At 43.3% G+C, this 25,599-nt stretch overlaps 2 protein-coding genes across 5 annotated transcripts; both read left to right on the top strand.

Moving 5' to 3' along the window:
• Nucleotides 1-3,675: 3,675 nt before the first annotated feature.
• LOC106599773 (N-acyl-phosphatidylethanolamine-hydrolyzing phospholipase D) lies at nt 3,676-6,787 on the top strand (the record flags this gene model as incomplete). Its single annotated transcript, XM_045722530.1, has 6 exons — nt 3,676-3,789; nt 4,079-4,261; nt 4,434-4,810; nt 4,982-5,131; nt 5,520-5,634; nt 6,465-6,787. Coding segments are annotated over 6 exons (1,074 nt in total), but the record flags the coding sequence as incomplete, so codon positions are not given.
• Nucleotides 6,788-6,828: 41 nt separating this feature from the next.
• Nucleotides 6,829-17,904, top strand: LOC106598358 (N-acyl-phosphatidylethanolamine-hydrolyzing phospholipase D). Of its 4 annotated transcripts, none has more exons than XM_045722444.1 (6): nt 6,829-7,081; nt 10,530-10,718; nt 11,008-11,206; nt 12,142-12,791; nt 14,531-14,645; nt 17,161-17,904. In XM_045722444.1, the coding sequence occupies exons 1-6, from the start codon at nt 6,972-6,974 to the stop codon at nt 17,287-17,289; spliced, it is 1,392 nt and encodes a 463-aa protein (XP_045578400.1). In that variant the 5' UTR covers nt 6,829-6,971; the 3' UTR covers nt 17,290-17,904. The 4 variants fall into 4 exon arrangements, with proteins under 4 accessions (XP_045578400.1, XP_045578402.1, XP_045578401.1 ...); XM_045722446.1 differs by lacking the exon at nt 6,829-7,081 and adding an exon at nt 7,438-7,559; XM_045722445.1 differs by lacking the exon at nt 6,829-7,081 and adding an exon at nt 7,759-7,962.
• The last annotated feature ends 7,695 nt before the right edge of the window (nt 17,905-25,599 follow it).

Below are 25,599 nucleotides of genomic sequence, written 5' to 3' on the forward strand. Positions count from 1 at the left end.
CCTCCTCACCAATCTCTCTTGGTACGAATCCTTTATAGTGCTGATCATAAACTGAAATGGTGTTAAAGTCAACATTCATGTCGGTATTTGAAGCTACCAGGGTTGGGCTCAATTCCATTTCAATCCCAGTCAATTCAGGAAGTACACTGAAATTCCAATTCTAGTCAATGCTTTTCAATGAGGAAAATGTGGAATTTGGTTTACTTTCTGAATTGACGGAATGGAATTGACCCTAAGCCTGGAGTCTTCAGCCGTGTCTCGGGGTCGACGTCTTGGTACCACAGTCACTTTAGCCACTACTAAGTACAGACAGATGGTGTGTATCTATAAATGACAAATGATGATGGCCACAATGAAGCTGTAATAATGTGTTTGTTCGTGCTGGCTGTACTGAAAGTACCCAAATCATACCGTTGGTATTCTTGTGTGACATCATCATGTTCCAGGTTCCTTCCATCAGGGTTGGGGTCCAATTTACTTTACTATTCAGTCAATTCACAAAGTCAATTGGAATTTCAGTTTTGCTTCCTGGATTGACAGAACTGAGAGGGAATTGACCACCACCCTGCAAACAATAGTCAATTTGTACAGGGCTCCCTGGTGGTGGTTGTAGAATGTCTTAGTTCAGTCTGAATTTTCCTTCCAAACGTTGTTGTGAACGAGGAAAACAGAAAAGCACAGTGTTTACCACACGATGCTGTCCGTCAGCCATGTTTGATAGGAGGACTGTGGGATCCAACGGTTCATCTTCTGTTACCTGTTCTCTCATTGTATCATATTGTACAAATCATTATTATTGTGTTCTAACTTGCATTATATTTTTTTCTACCTACATTTTAAAAGAGTTCATAAACTATAGGAATTGTACAAAAAGTAGTTTAATAGATATTGTTTATTAAAGAAAGGAACTGTTAGTGGAAAAAATGTATTATTTGCCAAACTCCTTTTTTCAATTCTAGAATGTAAGGATTTTCCCAGAGTTCTAGAATGTGATGATTTTCCCAGAGTTCTAGAATGTGATGATTTTCCCGGAGTTCTAGAATATGATGATTTTCCCAGAGTTCTAGAATGGGTTCCATTGGTTCCATTTACGATGTAAACATTCCTTATTTCCTCTGTTTTGGTCTCAGACCACCAGACACTATAAAGAACTATGCAGTGAGTGAAACAATTCATTACTCACTGGGCACAGACGTCAATTCAACATCTATTCCACGTTGGTTGAACGTCATTTTGTTGATTCAACCAGTGAGAGCCCATTGGGTCTTCTGTTTAAAACATAATGACTTCATATTGTATGGACTTTACATTGGTGGGGGGAAACATAATGACTTCATATTGTATGGACTTTACATTGGTGGGGGGAAACATAATGACTTCATATTGTATGGACTTTACATTGGTGGGGGGGAAACATAATGACTTCATATTGTATGGACTTTACATTGGTGGGGGGAAACATAATGACTTCATATTGTATGGACTTTACATTGGTGGGGGGGAAACATAATGACTTCATATTGTATGGACTTTACATTGGTGGGGGGGAAACATAATGACTTCATATTGTATGGACTTTACATTGGTGGGGGGGCGATTTTGATATTTGCATTTTTCTGTTCTGGAAATATGTGTTTACCAGAATGTTAGTATATTTTGACCAGAGGAAAAACCATACTGTGTATTTAGATGTCTTCAACATTGTTCATACATATTCCATCACTGCCAACAACCCCCTATGTTTTGTAGCATGGCAAAATAATAATAAAAAAATGGAACTAAGTGTTGTCTCTGCTGGTTTGTTTTTCTATTTGTGTCATAATTATCATTGATGGCTTATTGCTTCGGTTTATCTTGTATTTTAGCCCTCACACACTGTACTGAAGTAAGGAGAGGGACACCTGGTGGTAATGGAAGGGACATGCAGTGCAACTGTCTACCTAGTGACGCAATAAGTGTGTGGCAATCATTTATATGGACAGACTTAATTCTGAGTAATAAAGTGCAATGAGGAAGAATTGTCTGAAACAAAATGCTTTAGGGAGAGCCCCGCAGGACTGGCTGGTCTTACCGTACATAAGGAGGACATTGTTAAGAGGTAGTCTTAGCTCGTCTCTAATCTCTGCAGGAGAGAACTCTTCACTGGACCAGGATAAGGTGCAGGAGAGAACTCTTCATTGGACCAGGATAAGGTGCAGGAGAGAACTCTTCATTGGACCAGGATAAGGTGCAGGAGAGAACTCTTCATTGGACCAGGATAAGGTGAGGAGAGAACTCTTCATTGGACCAGGATAAGGTGAGGAGAGAACTCTTCATTGGACCAGGATAAGGTGAGGAGAGAACTCTTCATTGGACCAGGATAAAGTAAGAGATGATTCCCAGTCAGGTTGCACATATCTGATATCTGCATTAGAACGTTTTATAGACATGCATAGATGTGTTCATTTTGAGGTGTTTTCTATAGTTATATCTTACTAATACCACATATGTTAGTATTGATATATCATTGGTATAACAGGAAGCTTGAATCATGTTCAATGTTCAAATCAATTGATTTATTGTAATCCATTTGAAGTTTTCAAAATGAATTAATCATATTTACACAGCATCTGTGAATCAATCCATTGTGGTTGGGTGATATGAGTAATTGCCCTTTGAACTCCAGGAAAAGGTTTTCACACAAGGTGAGACTTACCTAAGTTATAAGGAAACTGGTAGCAAGTTTACAGGAACAATAAGAAACAGTTGTTGGCCCAGATTATATTATAGGCTAGCAAATGGTTAAGTGACCTCTATTGTTGCTATCTTGCATGACTTTATACAGTGAGGGAAAAAAGTATTTGATCCCCTGCTCATTAAAATGCAAATCAATTTATAACATTTTGACATGTGTTTTTCTGGATTTTTTTGTTGTTATTGTGTCTCTCACTGTTCAAATAAACCTACCATTAAAATTATAGACTGATCATTTCTTTGTCCGTGGGCAAACGTACAAAATCAGCAGAGGATCAAATACTTTTTTTCCCCTCACTGTAGAACAATTACCTTATGCGTCCAATTTCCTGGTATGGGTTTTCAGCTCTACATTTATGCAGCACCTGTCTGAAAAATCTGTCCAGTTGACTCACAGAACTTCTGTCAAGAGATATAGCACCAGAACAACTGCAGAACTTGATGTTGTGTCCTACACAGACCAGAGGAACAGGGACGAGGCCATGGCAGAGCAGGGGGAAGCCCAGGGGACAGGAGAGGAACCACGACCACCCAACACGCCATCCCTGGACCACCGGGGGACAGGGGGGACGTTCCGGGAGGGTCAAGATGTGGAGAAGGGAGAAGTCATAACCAGATCCACGAGGGAGAAGAACGGTCGCTTCACCAACCCCTGGCCCACATGGCACTACCCCCTCCTCTGCCTCCCTGCTCCGGTTCTACCTACTAGATAAGGACCACAGTAACGCACTCCCCGCTCCAAAGAGGTACGAATCCCATCTTTAACATATTGGCTTTTTGCCTTGTTGTTGCTTGTTCATTCTACATCCTATTAGTAATTTGCATAGAAATGTATCCTAGTAGATGATGCATGACAACCCCATGAAATGATATTTATTTAGACATCAGATGAATTTCAACCTCAGACAAGGAGTTGAAGTGCTTTCATCAAAGGTGTGCTGAATCCTTTTCAGCCAGGTATTTGTTGTTACTTACCAAGCGTTTGTGTGTCCCTGTGTTGAGGAGTTGGACTGTGAACTTCCCCTGTTGGATCCTTACTTCATCCAGAGCCCCGAGGTTTGATTTCATGTTGTTGTTTCTTGTTGATCTCTTTTAGTCTGAAATACTGTTCCCAGGGGTCCATGAAAACAATAGAACAATTTAACAATAATATAACCTACACATATAAACTGTAATGATGATCAAGCTCTCAATATATTTTGATATGTTTAACACTTTTTTTTGGTTACTACATGACTCCATATGTGTTATTTCATAGTGTTGATGTCTTGTAGAAAATAGTAAATATAAAGAAAAACCCCTGGAATTAGTAGGATATATATATATATAAAACATAACACCACAGGTGTCAGGAGCCGTGGGGTCTGGTCTCAGGGTGACCTGGCTGGGCCACGCTTCAGTCCTGGTAGAGATGGACGGCCTGGTCATCCTCACTGACCCCATCTTCAGCCAGAGGGCATCTCCCTTCCAGTTCATGGGGCCCAAGAGGTTCAGGGGCCCGCCGTGTACAGTAGATCAACTACCCAAGGTGAGGTGCCTCCAAACACTTGAGGGTGTGTGTGTGTGTGTGTGTGTGTTTTTTTGTGTGTGTGTGTGTGTGTGTGTGTGTGTTGTGTGTTGTGTCTCTCAAGGGTTAAAAAAAGATGAAAACACATTTCCGTGGACTTTTCCAGTTGATAAATAAAGTGTTCTTCTTCCAGGTGGATGCTGTGCTCATCAGCCACACACACTACGACCACCTGGACGTAGGTTCAGTTAGCAGCCTCAATAAGCGCTTCGGCGCCGAGCTGCGTTGGTTTGTCCCTCTGGGACTCCAGGGCTGGATGCAGAGCTGTGGCTGTAAGAACGTGATAGAGTTGGACTGGTGGGAGGAGAGCTGTGTCCCTGTCCCCAGCCCTGTCGCTGTCCCCAGCCCTGTCGCTGTCCCCAGCCCTGTCGCTGTCCCCAGCCCTGTCCCCAGCCCTGTCGCTGTCCCCAGCCCTGTCCCTGTCCCCAGTGGTGTCAGCCAGGATACAGTGATGTTCGTATTCACCCCAGCCCAGCACTGGTGCAAGCGCACCCCAACAGACGATAACAGGTTGCTTTCCTTACTTTACAGATAGCTGCTTTATTGAGGAAGTTTTACTTTCAATGACTGTGATATGTGGTTGTCTTACCTACCTTAGTTGAAAGCACAGACTGTAAGTCGTTCTGGGTAAGAGCATCCACTAAAATGGCCTAAATGTGAACAGTTTCATGTGAATAACAGGGTGCTGTGGGGTAGCTGGTCTGTCCTGGGGCCCTGCAACCGCTTCTTATTTGCTGGAGACACCGGCTACTGCTCGTCCTTCCAGGAGATAGGGAGGAGATTTGGTCCATTCGACCTGGCTGCCATACCCATCGGTGCGTACCTGCCCAGGTATGAAACTAGTGTAGAGCTGTCCTGCCCAGGTATGAAACTAGTGTAGAGCTGTCCTGCCCAGGTATGAAACTAGTGTAGAGCTGTCCTGCCCAGGTATGAAACTAGTGTAGAGCTGTCCTGCCCAGGTATGAAACTAGTGTAGAGCTGTCCTGCCCAGGTATGAAACTAGTGTAGAGCTGTCCTGCCCAGGTATGAAACTAGTGTAGAGCTGTCCTGCCCAGGTATGAAACTAGTGGAGAGCTGTCCTGCCCAGGTATGAAACTAGTGTAGAGCTGTCCTGCCCAGGTATGAAACTAGTGTAGAGCTGTCCTGCCCAGGTATGGATGGACACTGTTAACCATCCAGATCCAAATTCATCCATCCATATATTGTTATTTCTCTTTAGAGATGTAATGAAGTCACTGCATGTGGACCCAGAGGAGGCTGTGGAGATTCATAAGGACGTTAAGGCCAAACACTCCCTGGCTATTCACTGGGGGACCTTCGCATTAGCTCATGAGGTGAGCATTCTATATATTCAGCCATTATATAAGCCTACATCCACAATATATGTTGGCCTTCAAAATTCATCTCCTCCATCATCTCCCCCCTCTCCTTCTCCCCCCTCTCCATCTCCTCCCTCTCCTCCATCTCCTCCCCTCTCCGTTTCCCCCCCTCTCCTTCTCCCCCCTCTCCATCTCCTCCCTCTCCTCCCTTTCCGTTTCCCCCTCTCCTTCTCCCCCCTTTCCATCTCCTCCCTCTCCTCCGTTTCCTCCCTCTCCATCTCCTCCCTCTCCGTTTTTCCCCCCTCTCCGTTTCCTCCCTCTCCATCTCCTCCCTTTCCAACTCCTCTCTCTCCTCTCCTCCCTCTCCATCCTCTCCAATTCCTCCCTCTCCATCCTCTCTCTCCTCCCTCTCATCCTCTCCAACTCCTCCCTCTCATCCTCTCCATCTCCTCCCTCTCCATCTCCTCCCTCTCATCCTCTCCATCTCCTCCCTCTCCATCTCCTCCCTCTCATCCTCTCCATCTCCTCCCTCTCCATCTCCTCCCTCTCATCCTCTCCATCTCCTCCCTCTCCATCTCCTCCCTCTCATCCTCTCCATCTCCTCCCTCTCCATCTCCTCCCTCTCATCCTCTCCATCTCCTCCCTCTCCATCTCCTCCCTCTCATCCTCTCCATCTCCTCCCTCTCCATCTCCTCCATCACATCCTCTCCATCTCCTCCCTCCAACTCTTCTGCTCTCTCTCTTTCTCTATAATCTTCTTTCAACTCATTTTTTTACCCAATGCAAAGGAAAGCGCCTAGTTAATATTGTTCATATTTCCCTTTGTATCCCTCTCTCTCTCTCAGTATTACTTAGAGCCTCCAGTGAGACTCAGGGAGACCATGGAGAAGAATGGATTGAATGTGGAGCACTTCTTTGTCCTGAACCATGGAGAATCCAGAGTGTTGGGGGGAGAAAGAGAAGGAGGGGCATTTGAATGACCAGTGTGGGCTACATTGCCAGAAGCTGCAATATGAAAGAGTTTGGATTTCTGACAAAGAAATCTAAGCTTTGCATTATAGCATTTGCCTGGTAAAAGGGCACTGATGTACATATTTGCAACTTTAAAAAATAAATCTGTTTTTAATGCCAAGTGATATTGATTGCACTATTAAATTCATTTTACCAACATGGCTGTTTCTTTAAATGCGTGACCAAGGAAGTAAGGAAGTAGCTCATTTACTGTACACCAACTGTCAAGAGTTCCTGTTGTAAACACAATAACGTTACTAGTTTGATGTTTCTATAATTGTAATCTAAGCAATTATGGTTAGGCCAACTAGACCAAGTCAACTAACTAACGCCTTCCGACTATGGCTGCTTCCAAGTGCATCTTCACTCCACGAGTTTGGAAAACTCCACTTTCCAGGTGTATTCACCGAGCCGCAAGTGTTCTGAACACAGCGAAGGGAACTTTGTCCAGGTAATTATTTGTCAGCGTACAAAACAACTTTTAAATAGGGTTTCAATGTGTATTCTTTTAAGTGCACTTCTCATTCAACAGAAGACGAACTACTCGGTACTTCTACTCCGGTGGCTTCACTTGCTACAATGTATCCACTTGTGGCTTACTTACGTAAACACGCCAAATTGGTTAAACAGGGCCATGTTCGGTTGCCAAACGTTCTCGAACGTTGCAGATAGAAATGTCCGGAATAGAGCTGATGTGATTCCTTATTCTACATGTCAGGCGCATGTTTGTTTTTACATAGAAATAGGCTATCTGAACGTTCCAAAACGTTGCGTCATGCTGAACGCGCCCCAGTGCACTGTTGTGCTGACGTGTTACATTCACTTTGTACTGTAACTTGTCAACTTGGGCCTTGTCAATAAATATTTATGTTTGGAGCTTTCAGCTGCTAGTTGGTGTCTTCGCTCACTTGGGTAAAGCTCTCCAGTCTGTAAGTGCATTATTATAGGATTATTACGTGCACCATTGACCAACGGTCTAGTTTAGATATTCCGCCAAATAATGTTTTAAGCTATTTTTAGACGTATTTCATAATCATATTTTCATTGCAATTGCAAATGAATGGGCAGTTTCGGCACGTAGTTTCTTGCATCGAAAAGAGGAGGATTTTAATAGGCTAGGCTGCTGTAATTTCGTCACATGGTAGGGTTTTTCACCGACGTCAGAAGCCTTGCCTGGTAGGCTCGTACCAGTGCGTTGTGGAACATTGGCCGTACTTGCAGGGCACTTTTCCCACACAGTTCTGCGGATATCTCGCTGTAACAATATCAGAAGAAATGTCGCGCCACTGACGGATTTACAAGTCGCCCTTGACTTATTCTAGACGTTTTCAGGTAGTATTTTATTGACTGCGTTGTTGTGACTGTGACGTAGGCTGACCGTTCAAGCTGCGAATGATCGATTGTCTCCGTTGTTCTGCTTAGTTCACCACATTCCTTCTCTCTTTTAGGTTAGTCAATAGAAAGAACCCTATCTGTTTTTATTATCGCGATAAATCTTCTCGATATAGCAGCAATTCTTTCTAGTGATCCGTTTGTTTTGTTCTTGGTCGGATCAACAAAGAAACATTTGTTGTACTTCTCTGGTGGTTTATTATGGGTCCATTCAAGCCATTCAATAGGCCAATACGTGCAACAGAGCTCCACAGTAGGCAACGTGAAATGTATAGAGTGCGGACGTTGTAAGGGGACTCCGTAAATAGGACTAGTGGCCAACTACACAGCGCTTCTACTCTACATTTGTCACTATAGGGCCTAGGTGACAGCTATACAGTAGCCTCTTCAGTCTGTATTTACACCTTCAAACAGAAACTACTGTGAACAGGGTTGACACAGGAATTGGGTTATTTCACCTTTATTTAACCAGGTAGGCTAGTTGAGAACAAGTTCTCATTTACAACTGAGACCTGGTCAAGATAAATCAAAGCAGCGCGACAAAGACAACACAGAGTTACACATGGAGTAAAACAAACATACAGTCAATAATACAATAGAAAAATCTATGCCTTCCCTGTAGCTCAGTTGGTAGCGCATGGTGTTTGCAACGCCAGGGTTGTGGGTTCGATTCCCACGGGGGGGCCAGCATAGAAAAAAAAATGTATGAAATGAAATGTATGCATTCACTACTGTAAGTCGCTCTGGATAAGAGCGTCTGCTAAATGACTAAAAATGTAAAATGTAAATCTATGTACAGTGTGTGCAAATCTAGTACGTTTAGGGACGTAAGGCAATAAATAGGTGATAGTAGCAAAATAATTACAATTTAGCATTAACACTGGAGTGAAAGATGTGCAGATGATGATGTGCAAGAAGAGATACTGGGGTGCAAAAGAGCAACAACAAAAAAATAACAATATGAGGTAGTTGGGTGGGCTATTTACAGATGGGCTGTGTACAGGTACAGTGATCGGTAAGCTGCTCTGACAGCTGATGCTTAAAGTTAGTGAGGAAGATGAGTCTCCAGCTTGTGATTTTTGCAATTTGTTCCAGTCATTGGCAGCAGAGATCTGGAAGGAAAGGCGGCCAAAGTAGGTGTTCGCTTTGGGGATGACCAGTGAAATATACCTGCTGGAGCGTGTTGCTATGGAGACCAGTGAGCTGAGATAAGGCGGGGTTTTACCTAGCAGAGACTTGTAGATGACCTGGAGCCAGTGGGTTTGGCGAAAATGTAGCGAGGGCCAGCCAACGAGAGCGTACAGGTCGCAGTGGTGGGTAGTATATGGGGCTTTGGTGACAAAACGGATGGCACTGTGATAGATTACATCCAGTTTGTTGAGTAGAGTGTTGGAGGCTATTTTGTAAATGACATCGTTCACCTGTACTGTATTGTAGGCTTCATAGTTCCTGGTAGCAGTGAAGGCCCCATGGAGGGCCCATACAGTAGCTCAGAGAGATGGATTGGCAGGAGGCACATATACACTGATTATACCAGACAGAATATTAGGAACACATTCCTAATATTGAGTTGCCCCCCCCAGAACAGCCTCAACTCGTTGGGTCAAGGACTCGGTGTCGAAAGCGTTCCACAGGGATGCTGGCCCACGTTGACTCCAATGCTTCTCACAGCTGTGTCAAGTTGGCTGGATGTTCTTTTGGTGGTGGACCATTCTTCATACACATGGCAAAACTGTTGAGTGTGGAAAAACCCAGCAGCGTTGCAGTTCTTGACACAAACCGGTGCACCTACTACCATACCCCGTTCAAAGGCACTTAAATATTTTGTATTCACCCTCTGAATGGCACACATACACAATCCATGTCTCAAGGCTTAACACTCCTTTAACCTGTCTCTTCCCCTTCATCTACACTGACTGAAGTGGATTTAACAAGTGACATACAATAAGGGATCATAACTTTCACCTGGATTATCCAGACTTGTCTGCTGTATTGTGTATGTGTCAGTTAGCATTTGGCAGGCCAGTAACTTCCTCTTCATTTGACTGAGCTGATGCCTTTCCATCTGTCCAGAGATAAGATACAGCTGAAACAATGGACTCAGGCAGTTGTATAGTAAAGGTGCGGTCCACTGTGAGCTAGTCTTGACGGACACTGTGTCTTTATTCAAAGTAGGAACCAGTAAAAAGTAATGTTGTTGACCACGTTATACTATAGGTGCCAGTGAAAGTCATGTTGCTGACATCTCACATACAGTCGGCCTGGTGATGGCTGTTGAGGAGGATTGTTTTGGAACTGTTGCACAGGGTTACACCGTGTCACAATAAACATGCTTTCACATCTGGGATTTCACAAGACGCTGTCGGCCATCCAGGGACAAACCACAGAAATAGACACTAACTGTACTGTGTGCAGGCTTTTATTCATGAATTAATATCTGTGTATTTCCCCCCCAGCATATTTGTAAGCTTTTATTTGTATTTCTTGTTTTATTAACCTCCCTATAGACCAGGAGCCCAACACTGTCCCCCCATGGAGGAGAGCGGAGGAGCAGGAGGAGAGGTGGATGAGAACCAGGTGTTGATGGAGGAGAGGGGTGTCTCTCCAGGAGATTCCCCAGGGACGGAGGAGGGTTCCCCAGCCGTGGTCCGGCCCCGTGACCCTCCCACCTCCACCCTGCAGGACGCAGGGCCTCGGTAGGTATAGACAATGAACATCTTTGCAGTTTTCACATGCACCTTAATGCCATCCAGCTCCTGAAGTTGCAGAATAATATTTCAGTGTTTTTTTGTCTTTATCTTTTGTGATCATCTGTTTCTAACTGTATCGACTCTTTGTGTGTGTGTGTGTATATGTGTGTGTGTGTGTGTGTGTGTATATATATATATGTGTGTGTGTGTGTGTGTGTATATGTATGTTTGCACACCAAATTTCCTGTCTGGACACAATAGGCAGTAAAAACGTTTGATTGATTGACTCCTCCAGGAAGAGCAGCTCCTCCCGGTCCTCCAGGAAGAGCTTCCGTCTGGATTACCGGTTGGAGGAGGAGGTGACTGGGTCGAGCCGGGACAAACATGGCCGCTTTACTAACCCCTGGTCCACGTGGAAGTTCCCTTCCTGGTCCACCCTGCTGCGCTTCTTCCTGCTGGAGAAGAACCACAGTAATGTACCCAGCTCTAAAGAGGTGAGACATTCTGACGTTGGACGTAGATAATAGGTCTTTCTCACTCATTTCAGCTGCCATTTCTAGCACCCACAGCCGTTGTCAAAACGCTTTGCAAAACAAGCCCAGCTCTGATGGAGACCACCACACCTGATAGGGTTCATTGTCAGTCCAACTGTCCACTCTTTATTATAAGGAACTTATTACACATATGCCTAGACCTGTACTCCAACTCCACAGGTTGAATAATCCGTTTTTACTGTACACAGTTCACACCCAACAATTACCTCCTGTCCTGACTGAGCTTGTTCTGTCTGTCCTAACTCCTGAGGTCTGTCATTAAATATCTCCTGAGCACGTCAGAGTTTATCAACTGTGATTTGTAACGCTGCACCTCATGTCCACAGTTAGGTTAGCTGTTAGTTCTGGAGGATGCCTCCCATTCCATCGACACTGCACTGTGCTCTGGTAACAACCCAGGGTATTTTTAGATGGCTGTAAATCAATCTCACCTCACGACTCACACTGGCTCTGTTTTCTAGACATGTAGTGGTCAGGAAGGAAGGGCCTAATATTTTAAAGGAAAATGAAACGTCGACTCGACTCTATTTCCAATCATCTTTCTGATAAAGAGGAAAGACGTATTAGTGTTTAATCATCTGTGTTTTGAATTGTTATGCTGATATAACTTCATCAAATGAACCTCAAACAAATCATACAACCAGTGTCATATCCAAACGGAAAAACAAAAATGAGCGTTTTTTTTTAATTGGTTATTTTGTTTGGTGACTTGAAAATGACCGAAGCAGTAGTGAAATGTTGAAAAGAGGAAGAGCTTCCAGTGATGGAGCCTTTCTTACCCTCCTCCTCCTCCTCCTCTGTCTCAGCTGGTGAATGAATCTGAATGAATTGATACCAACAAGCCATATTAAAGTCTGTGTTCTTGTGCTACTCAGGTCTTAGACGAAGAGCTTCCAGTAGTGGAGCCTTGGTTCCTCCGGGTCCCTGAGGCAGCAGACGGCGCCGTGGGGTCTGGTCTCAGGGTGACCTGGCTGGGCCACGCATCAGTCCTGGTAGAGATGGATGGCCTGGTCATCCTCACTGACCCCATCTTCAGCCAGAGGGCATCTCCCTTCCAGTTCATGGGCCCCAAGAGGTACCGGGGTCCCCCTTGTACGGTTGATCAACTCCCCCGGATCGACGCCGTTGTCATCAGCCACTCCCACTACGACCACCTGGACGCGGGCACCGTGACCCAGTTGAACGAGCGGTTCGGTGGGGATCTGCGATGGTTTGTGCCGTTGGGACTCATGGACTGGATGCAGAAGAGCGGGTGTGAGAATGTGATAGAGTTAGACTGGTGGGAGGAGAACTGTGTGCCAGGTCACGATGAAGTCACGTTTGTGTGTACGCCGGCGCAGCACTGGTGCAAGCGCACCCCCACGGACGATAACCAGGTGCTGTGGGGTAGCTGGTCTGTCTTGGGGCCCTGCAACCGCTTCTTCTTTGCTGGAGACACCGGCTACTGCTCGTCCTTCCAGGAGATAGGGAGGAGATTTGGTCCATTCGACCTGGCTGCCATACCCATCGGCGCATACCTGCCCAGGTATGAAACTAGTGTAGAGCTGTCCTGCCCAGGTATGAAACTAGTGCACACCTGTCCTGCCCAGGTATGAAACTAGTGTAGAGCTGTCCTGCCCAGGTATGAAACTAGTGTAGCGCTGTCCTGCCCAGGTATGAAACTAGTGTAGCGCTGTCCTGCCCAGGTATGGAACTAGTGTAGAGCTATCCTGCCCAGGTATGAAACTAGTGGAGAGCTGTCCTGCCCAGGTATGGAACTAGTGTAGAGCTGTCCTGCCCAGGTATGAAACTAGTGTAGAGCTGTCCTGCCCAGGTATGAAACTAGTGTAGAGCTGTCCTGCCCAGGTATGAAACTAGTGTAGAGCTGTCCTGCCCAGGTATGGAACTAGTGTAGAGCTATCCTGCCCAGGTATGAAACTAGTGTAGAGCTGTCCTGCCCAGGTATGAAACTAGTGTAGAGCTGTCCTGCCCAGGTATGAAACTAGTGGAGAGCTGTCCTGCCCAGGTATGGAACTAGTGTAGAGCTGTCCTGCCCAGGTATGGAACTAGTGTAGAGCTGTCCTGCCCAGGTATGAAACTAGTGTAGAGCTGTCCTGCCCAGGTATGGAACTAGTGTAGAGCTGTCCTGCCCAGGTATGGAACTAGTGTAGAGCTATCCTGCCCAGGTATGAAACTAGTGGAGAGCTGTCCTGCCCAGGTATGAAACTAGTGGAGAGCTGTCCTGCCCAGGTATGAAACTAGTGGAGAGCTGTCCTGCCCAGGTATGAAACTAGTGGAGAGCTGTCCTGCCCAGGTATGGAACTAGTGTAGAGCTGTCCTGCCCAGGTATGGAACTAGTGTAGAGCTATCCTGCCCAGGTATGGAACTAGTGGAGAGCTGTCCTGCCCAGGTATGGAACTAGTGTAGAGCTGTCCTGCCCAGGTATGAAACTAGTGTAGAGCTGTCCTGCCCAGGTATGAAACTAGTGTAGAGCTGTCCTGCCCAGGTATGAAACTAGTGTAGAGCTGTCCTGCCCAGGTATGAAACTAGTGTAGAGCTGTCCTGCCCAGGTATGAAACTAGTGTAGAGCTGTCCTGCCCAGGTATGGAACTAGTGTAGAGCTGTCCTGCCCAGGTATGAAACTAGTGTAGAGCTGTCCTGCCCAGGTATGAAACTAGTGTAGAGCTGTCCTGCCCAGGTATGGAACTAGTGTAGAGCTATCCTTCCCAGGTATGGAACTAGTGTAGAGCTGTCCTGCCCAGGTATGAAACTAGTGTAGAGCTGTCCTGCCCAGGTATGGAACTAGTGTAGAGCTGTCCTGCCCAGGTATGAAACTAGTGTACACCAGTCCTGCACAGCTGTGATTGCTTTTGTACAAGGGTGCCCATACCTCCCCCTGGAAAGCCACTGGGAGTGCAGGTTTTTGTTCCAATCCTGCTCTAACACCTGCTTTATCTAATCAGCTGTTCATCAGGACCTTGATGAACTGAATCAGGTTTAGAACAGGGTTGGAGTAAAAGCCTGCACACCCAGTAGTATTCTAGAAAGAGGGTTGGATCATGGACTGTAGTATTAGATTCCCCTCAACTGTATATTCACTTAGAATTTATTAAAGTCAACTGAATATTCACTTAGAATTTATTAAAGTTAACTGTATATTCACTCAGAATTTATTAAAGTTAACTGTATATTCACTTAGAATTTATTAAAGTCAACTGAAGTTCCCTAAGTTTGTTAAGCCTTCATTAGGCCAAACCCAGAAAACCCAAGTTTGTCCTCCCTCAGAGATGTAATGCGTGGACAGCATGTGGACCCGGAGGAGGCTGTGGAGATCCACAAAGACATCCAGGCCAGACACTCCCTGGCTATTCACTGGGGAACCTTCGCTTTAGCTTACGAGGTGAGCATTAACAGTTCTGAATGGGTGATCGACTGGATCTCTTTTTATAAGGCATTCTGTATGTACCTGCTGTAAAAAGGGGTTTTGGTGTCAATTATCAGTTGTTGGCATCACTCCAAGTGGGTTTTATTTTTGCCTTAATACTAAGTCATGTCACATCAGAGATGTATGGCCTATCCAATGGGATTCTCTGAATCTAATGATCAGGAAGAAGACATTTGCTCTGCCTCCCAGCTGAAACTAGAGACCGAAGGTCACCGAAGGTCAGGAAAACTAAAACTGAGGTTAGGTCCATGGTAATAAATCAATCCTGTCACAACACGTCAACCGCGGATCTGACCTCTGCATTTTTAGACTAGACTCGGTTTAGAGAAACACATATTTTCCATTGTGTCCTTTTGTGTGATGAGAACAAACACGCTGTCAGACACCCCTTCAACCATTCAGCCTAAAGACAAAGGTGGGATTGTTCAGCGTCCCACAATAGATGTGAAAACTCATATTAGGTTGCTTGCTGCTGCGTTGAGTTGAAATCGGCACGTGTTGGGGAATGCAGAGGAATGTGTTTGGTGTTTGCATTAGAAGAACCGTTGATTATCTGTGACATCGTTCAACTTTCCCCTGATGCTTTGGCCTTAGCAGATGGCTTTGTTGGTACAACCGTTCTCCTAAATCCGTGCAGAAAGCAACACACAGGGACATACGAGTTTACTTGTTTATGGAGTCCAAGTAAAGTCTTTGATTACTTTATTTAGTTCATACACATCGCCTCTGTGATGTTGAAACAAGTAGTTTGGTTCCCAGCAGCAGTCATCCTGTTGGCAGGCTTTGAGAGAGAACCTTTTGTCTGTCTGACGTTTCTGCTTAGGGAGGCAGCTCAAAAAGCCTCTCTAGCCTGACATGTACTGTCCACTCCTAAACCCTGGAGTATCTCGCTATCAAGCAAGTGAAATACACTACCGGTCAAACGTTTTAGAACACCTACTCATTCAAGAGTTTTTCTTTATTTTTACTATTTTCTACATTGTAGAATAATAGTGAAGACATCAAAACTATGAAATAACACATATGGAATAATGTAGTAACCAAAAAAGTGTTAAACAAATCAAAATATATTTTATATTTGAGACTCTTTGCCTTGTTGACAGCTATGCACACTCTTGGCATTCTCTCAACCAGCTTCACCTGGAATGCTTTTCCAACAGTCTTGAAGGAGTTCACACATATGCTGAGCACTTGTTGGCTGATTTTCCTTCACTCTGCGGTCCAACTCATCCCAAACCATCTCAGTTTGCTTGAGGTCGGGGGATTGTGGAGGCCAGGTCATCTGATGCAGTACTCCATCACTCTCCTTCTTGGTTAAATAGCCCTTACACAGCCTGGAGGTGTGTTGGGTCATTGTCCTGTTGAAAAACAAATGATAGTCCCACTTAGCCCAAACCAGATGGGATAGTGTATTGCTGCAGAATGCTGTGGTAGCCATCCTGGTTAAGTGTGCCTTGAATTCTAAATAAATCACAGACAGTGTCACCAGCAAAGCACCCCACACTATAACACCTCCTCCTCCATGCTTCATGGTGGGAAATACACATGCGGAGATCAACCGTTCACCCACACCACGTCTCACAAAGACACGGAGGTTGGAACCAAAAATCTCCAATTTGGAATCCAGACCAAAGGACAAATTTCCTCGGGTCTAATGTCCATTGCTCGTTCTTCTTATTGGTGTCCTTTAGTCGTGGTTTCTTTGCAGCTATTCAACCATGAAGGCCTGATTTACACAGCTTCTTCTTGATGTTGATGTTGAGATGTGTCTGTTACTTGAGCTCTGTGATGCATTTATTTGGGCTGCAATTTCTGAGGCTGGTAACTCTATTGAACTTATCCTCTGCAGCAGAGGTAACTCTGGGTCTTCCTTTCCTGTGACGGTCCTCATGAGAGCCAGTTTCTTCATAGTGATTGATGGTTTTTGTGTATGCACTTGAAGAAACTTTAAAAGTTCTTGAAATGTTCCATATTGACTGACCTTCATGTCTTAAAGTAACTTATTTGAGCTGTTTTTGCCATAATATGGACTTGGTCTTTTACCAAATAGGGTTACCTTCTGTATACCCCCCTACCTTGTCACAACACAACTGATTGGCTCAAACGCATTAAAAAGGAAATAAATTCCACAAATTAACTTTTAAGAAGTCCCACCTGTTAATTGAAATGCATTCCGAGTGACTACCTCATGAAGCTGGTTGAGAGAATCCCAAGAGTGTGCAAAGCTGTCATCAAGGCAAAGGGTGGCTATTTGAAGAATCTCAAATATAAAATATTTTATATTAAAACACTTTTTTTGGTTACTACATGATTACATATGTGTTATTTCATAGTTTTGATGTCTTCACTATTATTCTACAATGTAGAAAATGGTAAAAATAAAGAAAAACCCTTGAATGAGTAGGTGTTCTAAAACGTTTGACCGGTAGTGTAGATAATAGATGACTGTTTCTGTCTGTGTCTCTCTCAGTATTACTTAGAGCCTCCAGTGAGACTCAGGGAGGCCATGGAGAAGAATGGGTTGAATGTGGAGCACTTCTTTGTCCTGAACCATGGAGAATCCAGAGTGCTGAACGCAGACCAGGAAGTCTTTGAATGATTGGACCAAAATGGTGCCTAAGCCCCTCCCACAAGCTGGAGAAGACTAAACAGCACTGTGGCTTAAAGCATACAGCTGAATCAATGGATCAGCTCTCATCGTCAGCAGTCTGGTTGGTGGTGTACTAGAGAGTTGAATGATGGCCACTATGAAATGAACACCCTGTCCATTTATCCAATGATTGTTTTTCTATGCCAAATGTCTGACGCCAGAACTGTCAACAAGAAACATTTCTGAAAATGTTTTGCTGATGTGTTATCGTATAGCTGCAGTGTCATCAGTCGTGTCAAAGTGATGAATGTGTATATTTTACACACTGGACACAATACACGTCATTCTGCTCCAACTTGCACATTGTTTCTGTGCACAACTACAATTGTATGGCTTCATAGTCCAGCACATTCACCAATCACATTTTGTAGAGTTATGTAACCAAATCTTCTGTAGTCATCGAATGCTGAACAGTTCATGTGTACTACTATATGCTGTGTAATATACTGTATGTACTTGGATGTTACAATAATGTTTTAGTAGGTCTGGAAACACGCTGTTGTCTGTGGGGATTTCACCCTCCTCCGTGTTACAGCTGTCATTAAAACTGTGCTCTCTGATGTACAGACTTGTCTTGTGAGAGGGGGACACTCTTAGGTCATTAGGTAGGGCCAGAGTCATTCCTCAACTTCAACACTTGGTTCTGCAATACTGACCACTTTGGAGTTATATGTTTTTATTTAACGTTAAATGACTGGATTCAATCCATATCGCGTAAGATCTGTATTGTAGCGTCATTTAAATGGGAATTTCTGAATTTCCGGTGACAGATGCAGCGTTTAACCATGAATGCAGTCTCCCGAGAACACGGGAACAGTGCCTTTAATTCTCTGTTGCGCCGGATCTTCCCAGATGGGTTGACAAACCTTACCCACCTTAGGTTATGTGTTCACTACTTGTCTTTTGTACAACTCTCAACGTCAAACATACAAAGAGGTGTGTTTTGAAGTGTGAATAGCCTGTGGCTGAAGGATCTCACCCCTGATTCACAGGGTTGTTGGTTCAAACCAAGACAGAGCCCATGAGTGTGGTTGGGCTGATAGTTGAAAGACAGAGCTCATGAGTGTGGTTGGGCTGATAGTTGAAAGACAGAGCCCATGAGTGTGGTTGGGCTGATAGTTGAAAGACAGAGCCCATGGTGTGGTTGGGCTGATAGTTGAAAGACAGAGCCCATGAGTGTGGTTGGGCTGATAGTTGAAAGACAGAGCCCATGAGTGTGGTTGGGCTGATAGTTGAAAGACAGAGCCCATGAGTGTGGTTGGGCTGATAGTTGAAAGACAGAGCTCATGGGGGTGAATACTTGGGGTCCCTCCTGTGAACAGCAGTGGTTATAGAGAATATCCTCTATTTAAAAACAGTTTTCTTCCATAAACACATCAGGTTACAGTTCAGGAACACAAGGATGGAACCGCCCCCTTCCAGCCAACACCACTCAGACCCCTTCACACTCAGACCCCTTCTCACTCAGACCCCTTCACACTCAGACCCCTTCTCACTCAGACCCCTTCACACTCAGACCGCTTCTCACTCAGACCGCTTCTCACTCAGACCGCTTCACACTCAGACCCCTTCATACTCAGACCCCTTCACACTCAGACCCCTTCTCACTCAGACCGCTTCTCACTCAGACCGCTTCTCACTCAGACCGCTTCTCACTCAGACCGCTTCTCACTCAGACCGCTTCTCACTCAGACCGCTTCTCACTCTGCCCCCCTTCACACTCAGACCGCTTCTCTCTCAGACCCCTTCTCACTCTGCCCCCTTCACACTCTGCCCCCTTCACACTCTGCCCCCTTCACACTCTGCCCCCTTCACACTCTGCCCCCTTCACACTCTGCTCCCTTCACACTCTGCCCCCTTCACACTCTGCTCCCTTCACACTCAGATCTCTTTTCATTGTGTTTTTGACATTGAGAGTTGCAGAAATCCACACTGAAGTGTAAGAGTTAAGGTTTGAACACATCATCTGTGGTGCAAGGCAGGAGTTCAACCCCAGAGCCACAGACTAACACTTTTGAGTGCTTCTCGTTGTATATTTGACATTGAGAGATGTAGAGTTGTATGCAAAAGTACAAGAGCTAAGATTTAAACTTTGAACCTCTGGGTTTCAGGGCAATGGTTTAACCCCAGAGCCACAGAGTCCCCAGTGCCTGCATAGCCCCAAGCTGGAGCTCTGGATTAATACTGTACCTCAAGGAAAATGTTTGTGTTCAAGGCTTATATAAAGGTCTTTTAACTGATTATACAATGTGGGGCCAGTTTTGGAGCCTGTAACTGTTGCACCCAGTGGCCAAGGGCTTTATGTCCTACTAACACAACAGTGACTACATGTACGTGTGTGTTTTACCTGGCAGAAGGTCAGTCATTCCCAGTGCCATTTCAGACCGTGGCATCGGCAGAGCTGAGTTTATCTACAGGATATGTTGTCATCCTCTCCTGGAAATTCCAGAATGGAACAGAATCACTGGAACAGGGATGCAGTGTTATAAATTCTCCCACTGACAACAGAAAGATCATCGTAACCACAGGTGGAATACACTTTTTGGGGGAACCATTCAAAAAATAGGTGCTTTAAAATGTTGGCTATACTTATGCAAAGTATTGGATTTACGCTTCTGCTTTGTGATGCCTCCCAAACCTCTAGAATAGATAGAGAATCCAAAAAGGAGCTGTAGGAAATGCAATTTATTAGCAATTTTTTAATAACATAATTCCTCAGATAAAAATGCAATGTTACAGGAATATACATCAGATTAATTTAAAACTTGCTTTCAAGGACCGTACAGTCTAAATATATTTTTCATGTTTTATTTACTCGTAGCGTGCGTTATAAGCAAGACAGACTCTGTCACCAAAGACAGACTGACATTAACAGATACAAACTGTACATCACTTATATACAAATCAACTTTTTATTTCGTTTTTTCAGTTATTTTGAAAATAGAAGTAGAAAAAGTGATTGAATATTCAGATTTTTATTTATTGTATTCTTTCTCTTTAAAAATTGGTTTAAATGAAAGAATGAAACAAGAAATGAAAAATAAAGTAATAGAATTGTTTATCTTTTTATAGAAAATAAGAATAGAGGGAATGGGTGGAAATGTCTGGTGAGACCATGCAGACTTGTCATTCAAAGGAGAAAAGGGGGTTTGGATTTGGGCAAATCCACTCAACAACTCCCCAAAAACTAGTCGAACCCCTCACATGAAGTGAGTGACTGTCTCTGAGCATGAGGAAATTGATACAAAACAAGATGGCTGCCTCCAAAGCTACCATAATGCACAATACACATTCTAGTTCATTTTAATGACCATAAATAGTGCTGTTCTTCTTAAAATACTACATTTAACAGTAGTGCCACTACTAATATTACAAAAAAATACTTTTGTTGTTTTTTGGGAATGGTTCTTTCACATATAAACGCGATAAAGACAGACGACTTTGCCAAAAAGTGGTCTATACTTCCACCAGTCAGTCTTCTGATTCTGTGCATGATTGACTAAATCATGATTTGGGGTATTACTGAAGTATTTAAATGTATTACAGACTTGGTTAAACCTGATGGGTACAACGTTCTACTACTGCCTTACCAAAGTGAGACGCGGACCAATAAAACAACGTCTTTAACTCAACATTAACCAACCCCTAACTATTTATGACTTTGATAGTCACACAAACCCCTCTTCATCACCAATAGTCAACTACTGGTCCTCGGGGTTCTGTTATCCATACTAGGTAAACAATAATCTCTCTCCCACGTGGCTTTAGGAAGGTCAAATCAAACCAGAAAATCAACTTATGTTGGAAAAGACGAACAACAATCAAACCTCAATAAAGTGATCATATAATATGTCTGAATCTTTTATATCAAAATACTGTGTTTGCTCCATGTGGAATCTGGAACCGTACTGTGGAATGCTACAGTATAACGGTGCAATATTTATCTTAACCTACCTGGAAGAAACAGAGGGAGAGAAACATTCATGATTCAACCAACTGACACTTACTAACTGGACAGTAAGGCCTCTTGAAAACGAGCCATAGTCTGCTTCTCAAATAGGGCACTACTTTAGACCAGTGGCCTTCAGTGGTCAAAAGTAGTGCACTATAAAGGGAATGGGTGCTATTTCAGACAGTCATATTCATGCTCTCTTTTAAATGGAGACATAACTTCTTAGCTCTTTCCTCTCAACGCCTCTGTGTATATTCTTAGAAAAAATTGTTCCACAAGGGGTTCTTCGGCTGTCCCCATAGGAGAACTCTTTTTGGTTCCATTTAGAACCCTCCATAGAAAGGGTTCTACATGGAACCCAAAAGGGTTCTCCTATGGAGACAGCCGAAGAACCCTTTAAGGTTCTAGATAGCGCCTTTTATTGTGTAAGAGCAGTCATTGTCAAACTAGATAGTGGTTTATGTGCAACATAGTGATCTCCTCTAGAAATGTTGTCTCCAACATGTCTGCATAATATTGATGATTACAATAATGAGTATTAATATACTAACAGTCTTTTAAGAAGAGGACTTTAAAAGAAAGGTGCTCCTGATTTTGCTACTCTGGGGAGGTGTTTGTTGACGTCAACCTTTTGTAGGGTTGTTCTGGGTCAGTTAAGTCATGTCTATCAAGGTTCATATGGAAGTTATAACCTATGCAGCTCAAAGTGGATGCTGTCAGTCAAAGTGGAGGTCAAAACAGCATACTTCCATTCCACTACTAGAGCATGCCCTTTGACCTGTCCCGGTCTTCTACCCATGCCACATGGATGGATGGATGGATGGATGGATGCACAAGCAGCACACAACATGTTTGTAATAAAGGCTTGGCTTGCTAGCATGATGTGGGATTGGGGAAACCTTACATCTTTAAATCGTGGGGAAGCATTTTGTTCAAACGTAAATCCTCAACAAGACAGTTAGTTTCCTCTCTGATAACCACAGCCCATACATTGTGAGTTGTCTCAGCAGTATGAGGTGTTTCTATACTGGAGCTTCCTGTATCATCTTAAAGGTTTCAATTCAGCCTAACTCGTTACTCCAGTTAGCTTCCTATAACATATGCTATCCCCAATATAATGAATTACTCTAGATATATGTTTCATTCAGGATATATAAAATAGTGTTTTTAATTCAGAAACATTTTTGTGTTTTCTTCCCCCATTACATAATGTATAATGGTTGTACAACAAAACTGAAAAAGGGAAGAGAGAGGTTGTTTAATTAGTAAACACTAACTAGAGCTTGACTTTACCTAGAAAAGGAAAATAAAGTCTATATTTAAAATAGTTCTTAAAATATTTATGTCTCGATCAAAATGATCAACAACAATTAATTTACAAGAAAATATAAGATCCATCTGTAATACTGTGGTACAGAGTCACATCTTAATAAAGGAATCTGTAGTACTGTGGTACAGAGTCACATCTTAATAAAGGAATCTGTAATACTGTGGTACAGAGTCACATCTTAATAAAGGAATCTGTAATACTGTGGTACAGAGTCACATCTTAATAAAGGAATCTGTAGTACTGTGGTACAGAGTCACATCTTAATAAAGGAATCTGTAATACTGTGGTACAGAGTCACATCTTAATAAAGGAATCTGTAGTACTGTGGTACAGAGTCACATCTTAATAAAGGAATCTGTGAAAACTGTGACAAATACAGCTGGTTACTGTTAACATCACAACAAGAGGATCAGCCATTTCAACCAAGCCTGTTTAGATTAGGAGATGAGCTCTCTAGTACGTCTCTATGGTCATCTCTCAGTCGAGGATATGTGACAAGCCTGTTTAGATAGATGAGCTCTCTAGTACATCTCTATGGTCATCTCTCAGTCGAGGATACGTGACAAGACTGTTTAGATAGATGAGCTCTCTAGTACATCTCTATGGTCATCTCTCAGTCGAGGATACGTGACAAGCCTGTTTAGATAGATGAGCTCTCTAGTACGTCTCTATGGTCATCCCTCAGTCGAGGATATGTGACAAACTGACCTGAACAGCAGTCCATGGTGAACTATCAATGTCTTTGGCCAGTGTCACCCAGATACTGTCCCCCCAGCTAGTAATCATGTAGTGGCCCACTGGCGGTCCACATCCAGCATAGTTAGCAGTCCACAGCTGGTAAACCACTTGTCAGTGTCCGAACATGTTCTTCAGAAAGTCCTTAACACTTTTCCTTCAGACAAAGTGACTGACTGACTGATCCTAAAGGTTCTCTAAAAGAGAACAAAATGAGCTCCATATTTATGATCTTTCAACATCACTGAGGGAAACGGAGAATATTTTTTGGCAAATTAGATTTTTTGGTGAAATGTCTATAAATATCATTGTATTGTATGTATAGCTATTTGTTAATATAAGCCTATATAACTAGTCAACAAGAGGAGGTCTTTCCAGTGCTACAAATTGCACCTCATCCACCTTGATAATTAATTGATAATTAAAAGCCTCAACTTTCATATAATCACCTATGTTTCTATGAGTAGCAGTACCTTTTCTGTCAACAACTTCCCCAGCATGCCACAGCCACAACGCTACAGAGACAACAGCGAAGACATCTCAGCCGGCCTGACAAGACATCCATGGCTTTCAACAATTGCACTATCATCCGAGACGCGTAGCGGTGCCACACAAACACTGCAGCACAAGAGTTTAGCACACAGCACCCTGAATGAACATGGGGAAATTCACAGGACACAATCTAAAAACAGGACGACGTAGCTAAATGTTTAGAGGGGACTCTAAACCAAACACACTCGATGACAGCACTGACTGAAGCAGGGGTGCAAATACAGCAACACAAAGGCTTTGGAAGAGATACTGTAGGTAGATTATGTACATTGGCCTAACCTCAGACCTTTATATGGAAATTATTACATATACTTATGTCCTAAATGGCACCATATTCCCTATATACTATATAGTACACTACATTTTACCAGAGCCCTATTCCCTATATAGTGCACTACATTTGACCAGAGCCCTATTGCCTATATAGTACACTACATTTGACCAGAGCCCTATTCCCTATATAGTGCACTACATTTGACCAGAGCCCTATTCCCTATATAGTACACTACATTTGACCAGGGCCTATAGCCTAAGCCTCCTTCAGAAAGCCCTTTTAATGCTAAAATACAATCCATTGTCTCATCATTGTCCCTTTATCAATAAAAGTCCCCGAAAATGATATGACATTGTTGTAGGAGTAAACGTACCTTACCCTTTGTTCAATCAAAATACAAACAAGGGGTCAAAGTCGGCTAAGGAGGACGTGCAGTTCAACAACGACGTCATATAGTTCTGTTGCAACACCACCTGGACATTTCACTCAATACATTCTCAAATATCAATCTTTCCTTTATACCCTGACATTCAGAGGAGTAATATATGGTATTTATAAACGAAGCTATGATAATATATAGTTTATAAAAAAATATACAATCGTGGACCAGTGAAATGATGTGTCATTCCATCATGACCAGTGCTATGCCTTTTGGACAAGTCCATGCACGTTATACAATAATACTTTGATGTTTCCTCCTGTTAATAAACTCTCTTCCAAAACTATGTATACCTTCAATAAATATCCTTATTCGTCAGATGGATTGTCAATGTGATAAAATCAAATTTGTCTACTGGGTTTATCTTGTGGGGAATACGCTCTCAAAGAGACCACATGTAAAACTATTTCACATCATGCATGTAAAAACAATAACGCAATGATGATGTCAGACAGGCAACCGGTCTTATATTCAACAGCTCTTTTCCCCTCTGTCTTATAGCAACTATTTACCCTCACCATCAGATAAAGGATGAACACAGTCACCTTGTCCCCCCCTAAAAAATGTCCTCTGAAATGAGGTTGGGGTCAGAGTTAAGGGCTGGGGATAAAGGATAGTTCCTATTTGGTATAGTCGTCAAAACCTTCTTTTCATCATACATACAGTAATCTGTGACATGAAATGGTTGCTCAGTTATCAACAGAATAAGACAGTAAGAAAGAGTGTTATGCCCTGCTTCAGATAAAGTACAGCCACTTTTCACCACTTGGATAAACACAAGATATGCAAAATCAGTTTTTAACAAAGCATGTCCTCTCCTGTCGGTCTGTCCAACACAGTAGCTGCAATATGTATTGACCCTAAGTTGATATTTACAAAACAAATATATTGAAAATAGCAACCCTTTTCTTTGTAGTTATAATACGGAACTTTGCCTGTTAAAAAATCAACACATTTCAAAACTTGGCACACTGAAA

This window comes from Salmo salar, chromosome ssa07 (assembly GCF_905237065.1).
Source record: "Salmo salar chromosome ssa07, Ssal_v3.1, whole genome shotgun sequence".
Lineage (NCBI taxonomy): Eukaryota > Metazoa > Chordata > Actinopteri > Salmoniformes > Salmonidae > Salmo > Salmo salar.